Source organism: Pinus tabuliformis, chromosome 7, assembly GCF_031772625.1.
Source record: "Pinus tabuliformis cultivar Carrire ecotype Pingquan chromosome 7, CPIR1, whole genome shotgun sequence".
In the NCBI taxonomy this organism is placed as follows: domain Eukaryota; kingdom Viridiplantae; phylum Streptophyta; class Pinopsida; order Pinales; family Pinaceae; genus Pinus; species Pinus tabuliformis.
In genome coordinates, this window is record NC_142293.1 from 1,148,124,950 (window position 1) to 1,148,143,439 (window position 18,490).

General features: G+C 39.8%; 1 protein-coding gene across 4 annotated transcripts in view; it reads left to right on the plus strand.

The window, feature by feature from the left end:
• Positions 1-18,490, plus strand: part of LOC149251556 (zinc finger CCCH domain-containing protein 13-like) — a 104,383-nt gene that overhangs the window by 41,233 nt on the left and 44,660 nt on the right. For all 4 annotated transcript variants that reach the window (XM_089459505.1, XM_089459503.1, XM_089459506.1 and 1 more), the window contains one exon: positions 12,521-12,618. In XM_089459505.1, coding sequence (XP_089315631.1) covers positions 12,521-12,618 — 98 coding nt within the window. The remainder of the gene's footprint in view (positions 1-12,520; positions 12,619-18,490) is intronic.

The following is an 18,490-nucleotide window of genomic DNA, read 5'->3' on the forward strand; positions in this document are numbered from 1 at the left end:
TAACACAGCCTACTAATCTGCTGTTTGATGATGCCCTAATCCACAGTTATGATGAAGCCCTATTCGCAGCAAAGGAGAGCTGATCAGCAGTGAACCTATACACTGTAATAAGGACCCTAAATACGCAGTTTAGAAGGGCTTCTATTTGCTGTCACCTAGCCGCAGCAAAGTAGCCATCATACAGCATAAAAATGGAATAAGTTAAGGGACTGTTTGAGCCTCCCTCTTGCAACTATCTCAGGATGGTTCCTTCTTGTAAGGAGGCCGAGTTAAAAGAAGCAGTGGATCAAACCTGTTGGGATATCATTGGAAGATCAAGAATAATGTTTATGCTGCTACAGGAAAATTGTGTGTTAGGCCGCAGGCCATAACACCACAGTCAAATATCTCTTATGGGTATTTGAGGGCTCAAAGCATTAGCTTAATCTAAGGAGCTGTCATGTATAATGCTGCTGAGATCTAAGGCTAATTTTGATGACTATATGATGCTGTTGTAATATGAGATGGACAAAGCTATTGTCACGAATTAAGGATTAGTCAGCTAGCAAAGATGCAGCATGATGATGAATGGAGCATGATGGATGCAGCATGGTGTTGGGTACAGCATGGTGATGGAATCACCTTGGAGAATCAGTGGAAGTAGTATTTCTTTACCTGAGTTCAGATCTGCAGTCCTTGTCATCAGATCTGCAACCTCATTATGTCATCTTCATGGTGAAGATCTCTGCTCTTATCTTGTCAAGTCAAAGTGTTGACTTCTGATGTATATGTACTATCTCTCTCTCTATGCTGAACTATTGAAGAATATAAGAAGAATTGATCAAGGGTTTCCCCACATTGGGGTTTGTCCCTAGCTGGCGCCACATCTTGTGTCCTCTTGTCTTGGCTTGTTTTCTGCGATTTATGTTTATGTTTTATCCGCACTTTACTATCATGCTGATGTGATTGCTAATCTGAATATTGTCATTGGGCTAATATGGAAAAATTGAAGTAAATTGCACTAAGCATAGAACATACTTAAAATTAACATGGAATCAGAGCTGAGTTGAAGACAAAGCCCAAGTAAGAGTGAAAGAGCAATCACCGAAGACAGTTGGAAAGGACAAAAGGCTCAATGGGTTCCTCTTCCCTCTTCAAATTCACCAAGGGTGAAGTCGAAGCAAAGAAGATTATCAGAGTGGCGCAATAGAAGCGTCTGGTGGCCTACCTAAAGGTCACTTCAATGGGAAGTCCGGATCTAAGGGTGGAAGGAAAGGCAGATGCCTTGCTTGCAATGAGTTTGGCCATTATGCGAAGGAGTGTCCGAATAGAAGGGACACATCACTTGATGATGATAACAATCATTCCAGGGGCATCTTCAATGATCGAAGGAATGACAGGTACAATGGCAAAGGAAAAGGGAATGCAGGTTATCAAGGAAATGGCCGACTCTTCAAGGAAAGCAAGGAACTCCAGGTATGAAGAATCAAATATTGTTTCTGAGTATTATCTTATGTCGGCCCTCTCCATTGGACTCGTTGGGAAAATTGATAGTGGTGCCTCAAGGCACTTCACTGGATTCAAGGAAGCGCTCTCTAATATGATAGAGAAGGAAACAATCTTGGAGATTATTCTTGGAGACAATGCCACCTATCCCGTAAAGGATATAGGGAATGCTACCCTTCAATTAAATGAGGGTAGCACGATTCATTTACAAAAGTTCTTTATGTACCTGATCTCTAGAAGAACCTGGTGTCCATTTCGGCAATGGAAGTCAAAGGTTTCAAGATGGCATTCATCGATGAAAAGGTACGTGTTTGAAAAAGGAATTTTCAAGATACTTTTACTCTTGGGTTCAAGGTTGGCAATTTGTATCAAGTTGCAGGAAGTCCAATGGAGACCATGTCGTGTGTCAAATCTCTTCTATGGCACCAAAGGTCCGCCCATCTTCATTATGGGGCCTTACTCGATGTGAGACAGATGGAGACAGGGATGTTTGAATTGAAGAAGAGCATGGAGGTACATTTCCGAGATGTATCGAAGGAAAACTTACAAGGGGACCATTCCCCTCATGTAATAGCAAGACCACAGATGTGGATCAACCCAAGAGGTTTGAGATTCATGATTGGGAATCTCATGTATGTAGGTTGAAGAAAGCTCTTTATAGTTTGAAGCAAGCACCCAGGGCTTGGTATGAGAAGATTGATAGCTATCTGATGAAGCTGAGATTCACTAGGAGTGAAGCTGATCCAAACCATTTCTTTAAGGTTGTGGATGATAGACCTCTCATACTGGTACCTTATGAGGATGACCTCTTTCTGACAGGTGCAGACCCTCTCATTTGCAAAAGTAATAGGGAGTTGGATGCCAGATTTGGAATGGTGAACTGCAAGCCCGTGAATACCTCGATGAAGCCTAACCTTAAGAAGTCATGCGATATTGATGCCATACCTGATTCGCGAAATGCCTCTGAGTTTCATAAACTCATACTAGCATTGATGTTCTTGGTGAACTCGTCCGGATATATGTTTTGCAGTTAGCATGTTGAGCTCATATATGGTTGAGCCTCATTGGATTGGTGCCAAGAATCATTTGAGATATCTTTGGGGCACAATCTCTCATGGATTGAGATACACTGCCGGAAATGTGAAGCTGCATGATTAATCTGACTGAGCAGGCAATGTGGAGGATCACAAGAGCGCTTATGGGTGCTGGTTCTGCATTGATATCGTGGATGAGCAGGAAGTAGAAGTCAGTTGTTTTGAGCATTGATGAGGCCGTATACATAGCTGTGAGTATGGCCTCCTGTAAAGCTGTCTGGTTGTGGAAGCTCTTCTGTGAGCTGTTTGGACACGTGTTGGATACCATCGTGATGTTCTGTGATAACTAGAGGGGGATTCTATTGTTGAGGAATCCCGTGTTCTATGATCTCTCCAAGCATACAAACATCAGGTACCATTTTATTTGGGATATGGTACAACGAGGAGTAAGAAGGCGCCATTACTCTGGGACTGATGTGCAGGTTGCCGATATTCAGATGAAGCCCCGAGGAAAGGTCAAATTCTCGACTTTCTGATAACGACTAGGAGTCGTGGAGAGACTCTCTTGAAGGTCCAATATAATATGGACATTGAGCTTTGGGAGCTCCTACGGGCTTGGGGGTACTTCTTGGAGCGATGAGCAACCATAGGGTGAGTGGTTCAACCTTCCCCTAGTGGTTCACTATGTAGGCAGGATGAGTGGTTCATCCTTCTCCTGCCGAGATACAATCATAGGGTGAGTGGTTCAGCCTTCCCCTAGTGATTTGTTGTGTATAGGGTGAGTGGTTCAGCCTTCCCCTAGTGATTTGTTGTGTATAGGGTGAGTGGTTCAGCCTTCCCCTGGGATACCCCTGGCGACATGTAGGCAGGATGAGTGGTTCATCCTTCTCCTGCTGAGACATCCTACCCATGCAATATGGGACTCATGGGAAGTACCTCTCGTCTGGCCAATGAGTAGGGAAATGAGGATAGGGACCATATTAGTACCAATGGACGCATCGTGTAACTACCGTACTCCCTATGCTAGGATGATATTGATCTCGGATCAATTGGAACTGACTTCGGGTTAGTAAGAGTGGTATGAGATACTCTTTATTTGGAACTGATTTCGAATCAGTAAGAGTGGTATGACACACTCTCTTTATTGGAACTGACTTCAGGTCAGTGAGAGTGGTATGAGACACTCTCTTTTATATGGGACTGGCTTCAGGTCAGTAGAGGATGGTATGATACATTCTCGATCACTTCTTCTCAGTGTTGCAAAAATCACGATATTATCGCGATAACATGAAAAAATTGCGAGTTTTTCAAATCCCTGATAAATTCACCCGATTACTACGTGGTTTTTTATTCCAAAAAATTGGTGAAATTATCGCGATAACTTCAAAAAAGCGCGATAATTTTGAAATAATCGCGACTCGATGAGAAGTTATCGCAGGGGTGGCAGACAACACGTTTTATAAGGGAAAACATGAATTTTTTTGTCATTTTAAACAGACAGTGGCGTGGATTGAGAGTTGAGGAGGAGAGGAACCCTGGAAGGCGTCTACTAGGGCAGAGGAGGAGGAAGCCTGGAGATTTTAGCATCCCAAGCAAGAGAACTTCGTCTTTGGATCAAATTTGGCCATTTTGTTTTGGTTTTTTTCTTGTTTTTGCTTGGGCTTCTATAACCCATTGTTTATCAAAGACTTTTTAGTGGATTTGATGGTGTCTTTTTTCTCATTTTTGTTGCATAGAGTGGAGAGAGTTCATTTTGGATTGAGTTGAGGTTTTTTTGTTTATTTGTAAAAAATGCAATGTGTTGTGTCATGTATGTAATTTTTTAAATTTTTTTTGTAACTTGTAATTCTTATTGTGCCATAGGTTCAACTTCGAAGTTCAAACTTCATCTTACATTAAAACTCAAGAGTTCAACCAAGTTACAAACATGCCAAGGAAATTGGACCCTCTGTGGGAATATGGTGAACCCGATGGAGGGTTTGATAGATTGAACTTGTCTTGCAAGTTGTGTGGGCAACATGTGTCAGGGGGGTTTATAGATTGAAGTATCACCTTGCACAAATCCCTGGACATGATGTAGGGCCTTGCAACAATACAAATGCGGAAATCATCCGAAGAGCCATGAGATCATTGGAAGAATTAGAGCAAGAGAGAGTGCTTAAAGCAGAACTGAAGAAGCAACTAGTAGGGAAGGTGTTAGGAGGTGAATATGGAAGTGGCACTGGTTCTACTTTAGCATCAATGTCTACAACCAATCCTGTATCTGTCTCATCATTTTTTGTTCCTAGAACCACACCTGGTTCAAAACCATCTATCACTTCAATGCTTAAAAAAAATGAGAAAGAACAAACTGACAAGTTGTTGGGCAAGTTTCTCCTTTGGAGTGATATTCCTTTCAGCGTTGCAAGGAATAATCCATTTTTCCAGCCTGCTGTTGATGCTATTGCAATTGTTGGCCCAGGGTACAAAATCCCTTCTTATGATGACTTTAGAGGCCACATTCTTCAAGAGGAAAAGGTTGACTGCACCAAAAGATTGGAGGAGTTTAGGGCATCATGGGCACAAACAGGATGTACTGTGATGTCAGATGGTTGACCGACCAAAATGGGAGAACCCTTATAAACTTCTTTGTTAGTTGTCCCAAGAGGACAATGTTTATGAAATTCGTTGATGCATCTTCACATATCAAAGATGCAAAATTATTATGTGATTTGTTGGATGTGTTTATTTTGGAGGTGGGTGCAGAGCATGTTGTCCAGGTCATAACGGACAATGCTGCAAATTATGTTGCTGCTGGCAGGATGCTTATGGAGAGGAATCCTACTTTATTTTGGACACCTTGTGCTGCACATTGTATTGATTTGATGTTGGAGGACATAGGAAACATTTCCTTTGTCAAAGATATTGTTGACTTATTAAAAAGCATTACAAAATTTATATATAATCATGCATCTGTGCTTAGCTTGAAGAGAAAATTCACCAACAAGGAGTTGGTGCGCCCCGCCATTACACGGTTTGCCACCAGTTTCATATCTCTTCAATCCCTCTTGAATTCTATGTGGGATGTGAAGAGAATGTTTCTTTCAGAGGAGTGGCGTGCTTTGACAATGAGCCACAAATCAGAGGGAGATGCCATATGTAGATTAGTTTCATACCAAGAATACTTCTGGGCAGGAGTGCAGGAGGTATGCACCGTTACTGAACCTTTGGTAAAGGTTCTTTGATTAGTTGATGGTGAGAAGCCCGCAATGGGCTATTTGTATGAGGCCATGGACAGGGCCAAAGAATCCATTCGGGCCTACTATGATGATAAGGGAGATGAGGGGTTTCAGAAACAACTCCTCCTATGGGAAGTGATTGATGAACGATGGAACAACACACTCCATCGTCCCATTCATGCTGCAGGGATCTACCTGAACCCCGCATTTTCTTACCCATGTGGGTTCTTATTTGATGCTGAGATCATGGATGGATTCTTAACTTGTGTTCAGAGGATGGTGTGATCTCCAGCAGAACGTGCAAAAATCTCCAAAGAAATGGAGATATACAGGATGGCAGGTGGCACATTTGGCTTTGAGATGGCTGTAACTGATAGGAACACTACAATGCCAGGTATTTTCAAATTTCATTGTCTCTTCAAGTTCATAACTTCATACTTTGCTTCAGCTTTCAAATTTCATTTTTTTTCTTCTTATGTTTATCTTATTTGTATTTTTGTTGTAGATGCATGGTGGATTCGCTATGGTGCCAGAGTACCCCATTTGCGAAAGCTTGCCATTCGAATCCTCAGCCAAACATGTAGCTCTTCAGGATGCGATCGCAATTGGAGTGTATTTGAAAAAATACACAAGAAGCGCAACAGGTTAAACTTAAAACTTAAAATATTCCAAATTTCCAATTAATTTTTTGAATTCATTAAATAATATTTTTTTATAATTATTATTTTATGATCTTTGTACAGATTGGAGACCCAACGACTTACTGACATGGTCTACGTCTACTACAATCTTCGATTGTGGGTGAAGCAACTTGAGAGGATACCTGATATGGAGGCCATCTCATTGGATGGGATTGACACCATTGCTGCATGGAGGGTTGAGGCTGAGAGGCCTCTCATGAAGTTTGCCGATCATTGGTTAGAGCATGAGGTAGTGGAAGGCGTAGAGGGGGACGAGGAGGAGGAGCAATAGGAGGAGGAGGTGACACTACCTAGCCAGGCTACCCTTGCCGCCATTAGAGGATGTGGTCTACCTCCTGTAGCTCCTAGTTCTTCAGCTTCTAGAGCACAATAGAGTCCATTGCCAACTCCAATGACATCTACATCTAGAGGGAAAGGGAAAGCTATTGCATTTTCTCGCAAGAGGGAAAGGGAAAGCTATATACATTATTATATTTTTTGTTGATATTTTGAGGCTGAGTTGGGACTCAGGAGTCAGGACTTACTACTCAAGACATGATTCACTGTTATGTGTGATGTAGCTAGAAATGATATTACACATCTTATATATTAGTTCTTTTATCATATTTATGTGTCAATGTATTTATTTTATGTTGTAGATGCTTTAGATATTAAAAAAATTGAAAAAAAATGAATATTTTTGTATTTTACGATTTTTTCCCGATTATTTCCTTATTTTTACGATTTTTTCGATTTTTTCCCCTCTCCGATTTACTCCCGATAACGATTTTCGCAACATTGCTTCTTCCTCTTCATAGTTCAGTAGAGCAGAGCAGTGCAAGGCACTGATGGCAGAGATAGTACGGACTGGCAGTTGGAGTTTTCCCTAGTTGAGAGGGAGTGTTAAAATTGGAAACTAGGGCCAAACTCCATGCGGGTCATCTTATTCATGGCAGCTGATATTTTTCTTGGATTCCTTTCGTCGAGAGGTGTAGGATTGATCTAAAAATCATCCGATTCCGATATGTATTCATGGAGATATGAATTTATTTATGTTATGTGGCAATTCGTCAAGGTCGACCAACAACCAAATTACCCCCCTCCATCCTCATTGTTGCAATATAAATAGAGGTGGCTTGCAAGTCATTTTAGACACACCTCTTGTGATCTCTTCCTCGCCACTTGTCTTTGGGTTTTGGTGGGAGGAGAGATCTAAAGAGGATACGTTGCCCTAGAGGAGATGCCCTAAATCTAGATGCAGTCATGGAAGAGAAGGCTCTACGCTGCCCTAATGAAAAAGCCTTAACACAACCATGGAAGAACCCTTAACGTTGTCATGAAGGAGTCCAATACATAGCTTCTTATACGCTGCCATGGAGAGCCCTAAATTACAGTAAGGGAGAAGCCCTAGATGTGGAGGAGAAAGGGTCTTCTAGGAGTGCCTATGCTGCCCTAAATTACAGTTAGGGAGAGTACTCTAAGACACAGTGAAGGAGGCTTCCATATTGTGGCAAGGAAAGGCCTAAACGCTGGTCTAATCTATATGCTGTTCTAAAGGAGACTCCTATGTAAAAGGGAGCTTTTATATGCAGCAAAAGGAGACCTGTCTACGCAGCAAGGAGATGTCATAATCCGCAGTAAAATGAGGGTTCTATGCAGCAAGAAGAAGATCCTTATACGCTGGGAAGAGGAGGCCTTAACTAGCCCTAGACACAGTGAAAGAGGAGTCTATATAAGCTGCCCTAGCCGCAGTCCTGAAGGGTGATCTAATCCGCAATTAAGGGTGACACTTACACGCCATCAAAGGAGCCCTAACACAACCTACTAATATGCTGTTTGATGATGCCCTAATCCGCAGTTATGATGAAGCCCTATTCGCAGCAAAGGAGAGTTGATCAACAATGAACCTATACACTGTAATAAGGATGCTAAATGCGCAGTTTAGAAGGGCTTCTATTTGTTGTCACCTAGCCGCAGCAAAGTAGCCATCATACAACATGCAACTGGAATAAGTTAAGGGACTGTTTGAGCCTCCCTCTTGCAACTATGTGAGGATGGTTCCTTCTTGTAAGGAGGCTGAGTTAAAAGAAGCAGTGGATCAAACTTGTTGGGATATCATTGGGAGATCAAGAATAATGTTTATGCTGCTATAGGAAAACTGTGTGTTAGGCCACAGGCAATAACACCACAGTCAAGGGTCTCTTCTGGGTATTTAGGGCTCAGATCATTAGCTTATCTAAGGAGTTGTCGTGTATAATGGTGCTGAGATCTAAGGCTAATTTTGATGACTATATGATGCTGCGGTAATATGAGATGGACAAAGCTATTGCCATGAGTTAAGGATTATTCAGCTAGCAAAGATGCAGCATGATGATGGATGGAGCATGATGGATGCAACATGGTTGATGCAACATGATGGATGTAGCATGGTGTTGGGTACAACATGGTGATGGAATCACCTTGGAGAATCAGTTGAAGTAGTATGCCTTCACCTGAGTTCAGATCTGCAGTCCTTGTCATCAGATCTGCAACCTCATTATGTCATCTTCATGGTGAAGATCTCTGCTCTTATCTTGTCAAGTCAAAGTGTTGACTTCTGATGTATATGTACTATCTCTCTCTCTGCTGAACTATTGAAGAATATAAGAAGAATTGATCAAGGGTTTCCCCACATTGGGGTTTGTCCCTGGCTGGTGCCACATCTTGTGTCCTCTTGTCTTGGCTTGTTTTATGCGATTTATGTTTATGTTCTATATGCACTTTACTATCATGCTGATGTGATTGCTAATCTGAATATTGTCATTGGGCTAATATGGAAAAATTGAAGTAAATTGCGCTAAGCATAGAACATACCTAAAATTAACAGTTACTCCTGAAGTATTGACACCATGTTTGGGGGTGCTTCATTAGATTTGAGTTACATGGTGTATGTTTAGCCCTTGTATGGTCCAAGATGGATCATAGCATGAGAGATGGTTCGTGATGCATATGCATAGTTGAAATAGGTTACTTAGTGGGTGCTTGACCCTAGTTGATAGCAAGCTCGATGTTCTTCCTTATGGCCTTTGAGATCTCTTGGTAGACTAGTGGATTCCTTTCATTGAGGCCTCATGGAGGAGCCACTTGTTTAGAGAGTGCCCTACGGGGAATGTGGAGTGTTGTGCATCATGGAGGGGGGCTTCAAGGCCTAGTTGGTATGTGGTAGCTTGGTTTCCTGTTTGAAGGATTGGAGATGGCTTGGTGACTCATTGGTCTTTGATAATGTTCTTGTAGGGGGTAGCTAATCTAGTATAGTACATTGCTTTGGAGGATAGCTGGAATACATTGAGGCTCGTGATGGAGTGGTGTGAAATTGCCTTGTGTAGCTATATCACTTTGGAGTCATTATTGTGCATGTCATCATTATTTGGACATAACATTTGTACTCTAGAGTGGATGTCTCACTTGTGTGGCCTACAAGGGCTCATATAGGTTGTTTGTAAGGGCTTAGGCCCACATAATGTCGTTGGCCTCCCTGACCTCTCATATAAATTGAGGAAGGAGAGATGATGATCAAATTTTTCATTCACTCACTTGTATTCACTCTTTTGATGAGATGTGACTAAGAGAACATAATGTGCACTTCCTCTCTCTCTCTCTCTCTCTCTCTCAAGTCTTCACATGTAGTTGTATTCTCTCTCTCTTGTGGTGCTAGGGTTTCTTTATCTTCTTGGAGTTTCTCAAAGCATCTTGGAGTTTTAGGGTAAGGGATTATCCCTTGGAGATTAGACCCCTTGGAGATTAGAGATTAGGGTTTGGAGAGAAAACCCTTGGGGAGAATTTGTGGAGAAGAAGAGAAGACATATTGCATTGGAGATATTCCTGAAGTTAGGTGTTCTTGATTGAGCTAGGTTTTAATGAGTTACCCTAGGTAAGGATTTTGGATAGTTGGAGTTTTTGTACTAGCCTTGAGAGAAGGCTATGGTATGTACTTGTACTTCATCTTGAGCTTATATATGAAGTTTCCAGCTGTCCACATCTTGTGTCATTTTCAAATTTGAATTTCAGTTATGTATGTTTTTAATGCTTTTTTATTTACAGCCATTTATGCCTTCTTGCTGATTGGACATAAGTAAAAGAGAAAATTGAAAAGTGATTTGACATTTAAGAAAAGATATACGGTGCTGATTTTACTGCTGTTATACCACTGTAAAAGTGCATTTCAGATCTGATTATTGGCCAACAAGTTGTTCTAGAATTGGCCAAGACTTATCTCTTTGGTATTTTTTCTCCTTGAATTGCTGAGAATTTTGGGGTTGTTTGAAGTGAATTATTTTGATATTGTTGCTGTTGTTTTATACTATAATCTACAAGTGTCTTAAAGGTAAAAATTATAGGGCTGAGATCTGGGAAACTTTCTAGGAAGGTGGTGAAATTTCAGTTTTGCATTAAGTGCCCGAGTGCATGAAAGCGCTGCGTGGGATTAGAGCTTGTTATGGTTGAGACTCAAGAGAACTCATGTAAGAGGGAGTTTGTAATTCAGCTGAAGTTTACCTAGGAATGGTACTTGACCTAGTTAAGGTCATTGAATGTGAAACCCTATTCTGCTTTGGAAAAACATTTGTGCCCTAGAAAGGGTTTTGTCTACTAATTTTGCTGATGTTTTGTGCAGTTGAAACTTTTTAGGATGTGTAAGGTGACTTTTGGTCTAAAAGAGTGTGATGATGGAACTTCCAATTTTGTTCCATGGAATCCTCAGGCTTCAGATTCCTATGGAGGAGGCCAATTTTTGTGAGCATGTTGAGAACGTAGCAATGGTTCTTGAATATATTCCTTTGGATTGCAAAGTTGTGGATAATTTGACAAAGCCCAAGTAAAGGGGAAGTTTGAGACACTGGAGGATATGTTGGGGTTGGTGGAGAACACTTTGTTTGCAAAGAGGGAGTGCTAGTTTTTACCTCAATTGCTTGGTTAGTTTTCTCTAGCATGGCTTGCAGTGATTGCATATTCCTTGCCTCGAGGCTGTGCAACATCCTTGGCAGTTGGATGCACACTGCTTGGTAGCAGCAGTGTGGATGAGGGCACAACACTAGCTTGTCTTCAGTGTTGCATTGCAGTTATGTAAAAGAGATTAAGAGGGTGTGCATGCATGCCTACAATGTGTGTGCTAGTCTTAGTATGTCTTCAGCATTAGCTGCTGTTCTAGAATTAACATTCCTAGTTTAGGGTTTTTACTTAGCTTATTTTGGAGTTTGATTTTGTGATTTAGAAATGTGGTTCTTTCATTGTTAGTAATCTCTCATTCTAAAGTTAGGGTGCATGAGCAGGTTTCGACCTCCAGTTATGTTGGGCACACTATCCTAGGTAGGAGGCACATTGCTCTAGGTATATTAGGGTTCTGTGTTCTATTCTTAGGCAGTGTCCATGAAAAACTGGGTGCCAATCCCTAGGCAGTCTTAGGGTTTGCTTTTCTAATCTGGGCACCCACTGGGATGCATTATTTTTGTAGCTTCTCTGCCTTCTTATTCTATAGAAAAAGGGCAAGGGTAAGGTGTTCATAAATTCAATTTTGAGTGAGTTGTTGTATTGCAGTTGTATCGTCTTTTTTTCTGAGTTAATAAGAGAAATGGAGATGTGTTTTTGAGTGCTGCAGATTCCACTGTTTGCTGTTAGTATTTTCAGTTAGTCTGTATTTGTAGATCTAGCATATATACCATCAATTTTGTGAGTTTTCAAGTTTATTGCTTTCTAGGGTTTTAAGTTGCAGGTCCACTTACCATGTACTGAAATTTAATGTTTGTAAAGAGTTTGAATAATCTTATTCTCTTTATCATGATCCACACTATGAATAGTTTTACATTATTTCTTTGAAATAGTTATAATTAATTTGTTCCCTACATCCATTTTAACCAGTAATCATTTTAGTGGTTAACTGAAATACAAATTGAATATTCACTTACTTTTTCTTTATGCACCAAGTGGAGATGCAATTGCTTTCATTGCTTATGATGAAATTTCATTTTCAATTGAGTCCTGCATCAGCTGTGGGTTTTGATTTCCTTTTAGATTTAGCAGTGAAATTTTAACAGTTTATGGACCTTATGGTTCTTTCATATCCATTCAGATTTCTCTTGGGAACAAAACACACGAAGCAAATAAGCTGGCAGAAAAAAATTCAGAACTTGAGGTCACACTATCTAAGGAACAAGAGGATCATAAGAGGTATGCTAGGCAATACAATTAGAATATTGAGTTATATCTACTTCTTCAAGAGTCTGGTAGAAGGCTTCCTGTAGCATTTGATTACTGGTTCTTATATATTTTGTTTGTATTCTTATGTAAGTTAATGAACAATAATGTGGCTGTTCAAGGGACATTTTATTGAATTTTTATTTGCTGTGTATAAGATAAACATAATTAACCAGCTTTGACAATCTATTCTATTGGTAGTATCATTTTCCCAGCTCTCCAATTGTCATATAAAGCTTGCAGGGGTCCTGTCACAATTTCATTTGTTTAATTAACCATCTCATGATTGATTATTGGACTGAAGATAATTTCATCTTGAAAGATATTGAGTCAATTCCTTGTGCACATGGGAGCACAAGGATTCAAGTGTTTGACATGGGTATGTAGACCCCCTCCAAAATAGGGCACACAGGATATGAAAATATATATATATATATATATTTTCCGAGGAAACTTCATGGGATCCTCCCCTCTTACCTAGAACATCCAGATGGAGGGGGGCTCAACCACCAATCATAATAGTGTTTGGTAACCCCAAGGGGCTTGATTGGATTTGAACTTGGATTTTTTTTCCGAGGAAAACTTCGTGGCATCCCCCCTTCTTACCTAGAAAATCTAGATGGAGGGGGGCCAAACCACCAATCATAATAGTGTTTGGTAACCCCAAGGGGCTCCCCCCCCCCCAGTCGACAACTTGCCTTTGGTGGATGGTTCAATCAATTGTGCTAAATCTTTGGGGCTTTTAAAATTGAAGGACATGGGGGCAGGCTTTGATCCGCTTATGTGTGCATGATACCTACAAACATGCATATTAAAAGGATGCGAAAATACAATATAGGCATAAAGATGTAACATTTTTCAACATTTTGAAAATACGATCACATTAAATGATAAAACACATATGAATATACTATAGATCATACATATAGAATTTATACTAGAACCATAATGTAACGAATAAAATATATAAATAATTTAAATATAATGTAAATGATAATAATCATAATTAATTATTAGTTAAGTAGTAATTAGGTTGAAGAGGCATGTCTAATAAGACATGACTCTTCATGAAGAGACACTTGAGTGGTATATAAGCAAGCCTCTTGTTCTCATTGTAATTCATCATCATTCTTATTCTTATTCACATATTTAATGTAATATTTATATCTTTAATGGATAATTTGATATTCCAAGTTTTTTGGAGTAATTAATCTTAAGAAGGAACTTTGTTCGCTTCACATAAACTCTGGAGTCGTATGTCTTGTAGTTTTCTCATTTAATGTCCTTAAAATGTATTACATAGATATGATGAAATCATGATATTGAAACATGATATACCACAGATAGAATTCCAATGAAAGATGTGAAACATGGTAGATTTAGATTCACAGATGAATCTTGTAAGTGATGAGCCATGAAATACATCTCATTTTCCTACATCTCATACCTAAATCATTGACAAACACATCCCACATCTTTGTTCTTCCCCTCAACTTCTCTTTGTTCACCATTCATATAAGTGAAGGTTGATGTTAACCCCACCCCCCCAAAAAAAATGCACGGCTTATTTCGCATTTTCATTGGCATTTTTTTGATTAGAAAAACTGAAGGTCCATAAACAACCCTTTTGGCGCACATTCCCTTTAGAGAATATAGTTTCCAGAAATGTCTCATGCAAAATTAAGGTGAAAGGAATTGGATTAGAATTAAGGCTAGATAAACTCAGCACATGCTAATTATAAAGCGGAGAATGACTTAGGTCTTCTGCTTAGTAAATTCAACAACAACTACTTTATCTAAGGCTTTTTGCTTTGTAAAGTTAGCAAGGATGCCAAGTGTGGACGACCAAGCAAATTATTATTTTGGCTTGACAATTAACAAGATGAGTTAAAGCTTCAAACTCACCTCACATGCAAGAATAAGGCCTAGGACTTGACAAAGATGGCAATGCAAATTAGGATCTTTGGAAAGTCAAAATCAACAATAATGACAAACAAACCTAGGCAGGCAAGTTAGGGTTTCATCACAAATCAAATTTAGAACCTCTTACAATGGAAACCCTCCAACTAGTTGCTGCATGTTACATTGGGAGAACTTATCCATCTGGTCAATATTGTAATTGACTCACTATACTTTACCCATTGAAACCTAGAAACCGCTCTACCAATGCACTCTGGAACCATGACATCACATCCTGTACTTGCTATAAATAGAATTGCTAAATATAGAAATGCCAAAATTAAAAAATAGGAATGGCAGAAAATGAAGGAAACTACTATGAGGCCATTGCCAAATATATCACATCTAAGAATAAACACTGCTCAAAATAGCAGTGTCTTGCATGTCATGGAAAACAGTCTCATTAGGTTTGTGTTTTCTTTAAGAAACTCGAACATATGCTCAGAATCAACAAGCAAGCCATGAAAATGTAACTGCTACAAATAGCAGTGTCATGAAAATACTTGTATGTAGCTGTGAAGTTTGGAACAAGCTCATCAACATTGTGCTTTCAGGAGGACCAAGTATATGTAGAAATATTTGACATGTGGCCCCCAAAACTCTGGCTCCTAGAAAATAGAACTGCTAAAAATAGCAGTTCCACAATATCTGACAAAACTAATTCTGTGGCAAGCTCTGATCATTGTGAAATCTTGGATGTACTTGTAGATGGAACCAGCATGATGGAATCTATCTGGATATGAACACTCCAGTTGCACAGGCAAATCTGTGGGTTAACAGGGAGGGCCATAGCATTAACTACATAGGTCTCCAACTTGTTAACACATTATTTTAACCTTAGATAGTAGGTTAAAAGAATATTTAATAAATATTAAATCCTCCTTTTACGAATAATTTTTAGCAAAATTAAATTTAAAGATGTTTCTTGGGGATCTGGGGTATATGTTTAAAATTAAAATATTTAAGCTAGAATGTTTTTTAAATAAATTTAAAAAACCTTTCATAGTTAGCCCCTGGGGGGGCAGCTCAATTGTTGATAGCTGTGTTATAAAGTACTATTTTAATTTTTAACTATGAGATCCAAGGTTCAAATCCCTCTGATTAACCTGTGTCTGCGGAAGGGGCGTATGTGCTAGAGGTTATAGTGGTAGCAGTTGGAATCAACCCTATGTCACTCGAATACGAAACTGGCCCAATTAGTTTGTAGTTTAAAATATGGTGTTAGCAGTTAGGGCTTTCTTAAGACAAAAATCAACCCAAAATGGGGTAAAAGCTGGTTTATAAAGGGGATCAAAATTTTCAAAGAAAAGCTGTGCTTAAAAGTAAGATTTACTTGAGAGGTATAAAATTCCAGCCCAGAAATCTTGAAGATTTACTTGAGAGATACTATATTTTTACAAAAACCTCCTTTATCTAAAAAAGCAAAAGTAGGGAAAAATAATTTCAATTCTTTTTTTGTCTTCCTCATTATTGAAAATAAACAAGGTAGAGAGGAAAAATATCTGGAACTTGTAAATACATGGAAAAATTCATTCTCCGCTTAAAATCTCTCTACAATGTTGAAAAATCCTCTTCTCAACCAAAACAGCAATGTGGAGCAAAATACTTTCACTTAGCTATAGATAGATTGTTGGTAGTGATCAACTTTGACCTCGTTAACTAGGAGGACACTAAAACAGGGCCCTTGATCTTCTTGTTAGAATTTTGAGTAGCTCAAAAGGTATTTCCAAGAGAAGGATACCTACCAAAAGTAGTTGATTGGGCAATTTACCCAAAATTGGGGTTTTGGTCCCAAAGTAGTGGGTTTATGACCTAAAGAAACTAATTATTTATTCTAATGGGTTGAAAGGATAAAACCCTAAAGATCTAGAGGTTTCCTAAATGACCTAAGAGAAAAATATAAATAAAGCCAAAGGAGAGGCTCATTGCGTACAAGAGAGATGTGGCTTCTCTTGTGCAAGGAGTGCCCTAGTGGAGGGTCAAGTTCTGCTAATGGAGGACAAGTAGCAAGAGAGTGAGGTTTTTGGAGGCTCGGAGATCAGGCCGAGCTTGTTTTAGGGCCTGATCAAGGTCAATGAAGGAGATTTGTCTATGCTGCTATAGTGTTTGAAGGAGGCCAAATGCCTCGGCCATTGTGAATTAGAAGAAGAGGGCCGAGGGCAAGTTAAAGGGTATTCATGAGTGAGAACAGAGTTACATCTATAGCAACTCATATCAAGAGGAACATCAAGCCTAGAGGAGAGCCGCAACTAGAAGAGGATAAGTTAAGAGGTCGAATTTTGTGTTCGACAAAGAGTTTCTATATAAGAGGAAGGAGGCCGAAGTCTGTCCCTAGTTGAGGGTTCTATGATATCTTTGCCTGCTGAAATAGAAGGCTGAAAATCTCTATTGTATGGCCATTGAGAAGGATGTGTTGGTAACCTCTAACCCTTAGCTAATACACACGCAACGCCAAGGAGGAATTAATGTAAGCAAAGCCGTTGTGAAGGTCAGCTGAATTCTTTTGGAGGTGACTGCAGGAAGAAGAGGTTTCTGTTGCTTGGCCGCAGGAGGAGAGGGTTTCTGAGGAGGCTGCATACCTAGTTTCAGAGGGCCGAAAAGCCTCAGGGTCTATAGGAGCTAGTAAAGGTACCTCAGATTCAAGCAAGGCTAGCAAAGGTGAGATTGGGTGGTTGTTCTAAGGAGAGAGGGTTGTTGAGTTGCATCTTGAAGTCTGTTCAGAAAAAGAAATTTGGGCAACAAGGATATGGCTGAGTATGCAGTAGATTGTAGGGCAAATTCATTATGGGTAGCTGTGGATTTGGAGCTGGTTATGTGGTGTATTTAATGGACTAAACACATTGGGAGCAATTTTGTATGACAAAGATCTGAAAGGAGCTAGATCACTGTGCAAAGGCAACCAGGGACATCAAGGGCAATAAGGATTGAAAGGGCTGGTTACATCAACAAGTAAGTCATGTATTTTGTTCTTGTTGTTTTGGGTAGTTTGAAGGTCAAAAGGGATCTGACCTCAAGCCCTAATATATTTGTATACTATGTATACTAGCTATACTAGTGATCTGTATTAGTTTTTGTAGCATCAGACAGGTGTTCTAGTCTCGATTTTGGTCAGAGAGGCTAGAAACACAAGGTCTCCAGAACCCAGAAAAAGTTTCGGGAGAAAACACCTAGAGACAACTCCATTAAATTAATTGATCAATAATTAAAAAATGCATAACTTAGGGAAATCAATTAATTAAAGGAAATTAATTGAGAAAAGTGAGAATGCTCTAGAAACTCTCACGGATTGAATTTGAGATGATCTTAGCCGTTGATGGAGATCTAATAATGGTCGTTGATTCGCCAACGAGAGATTATAAGAGCAAGATGATGGGGTTAGAGATAGACACACTAGTAAAGTAAGTTCCATGGCAGATTGAGCAAGGGAGAGAAGTTCGAGCTAGAAGGGATGCAACAGTAGCAGTAGAGATTCCGGTGGAGGTTTCCAGTGTCGGAAGAGTCAACCAGAGGAGGTCGAAGTTATTCCACAGGAGGCTGCGTAGAGCCTTGAGGAGGCAGTTCGATTTAGCCAGAGGATAGATCGATTCAGTAGCTGAGTGTCGGGGAAAATTCTCCCAGAGGGCCAACGAATCTTTCTCAGTGGCAAAGATAGTAAAAAATGGCAGATTGCAACTATTCTGGGCAGTGCGAGTTTCAACTTGCGCTGAGGTTGACGCAGAGGCAGTTTGGGCGCTGATTATGGGGCCAGATCAGGCCAAGATTGTTTGTGGAGAAGGGGAAATTCCCTTGGTAATTTTGCCAATGATTTCTTTAGAGAGGATTGCCAGTTTGGCATCCAGATTTGTACTCAAAATTTTTGCTGCTGTAGAATAATAATAATACCCTC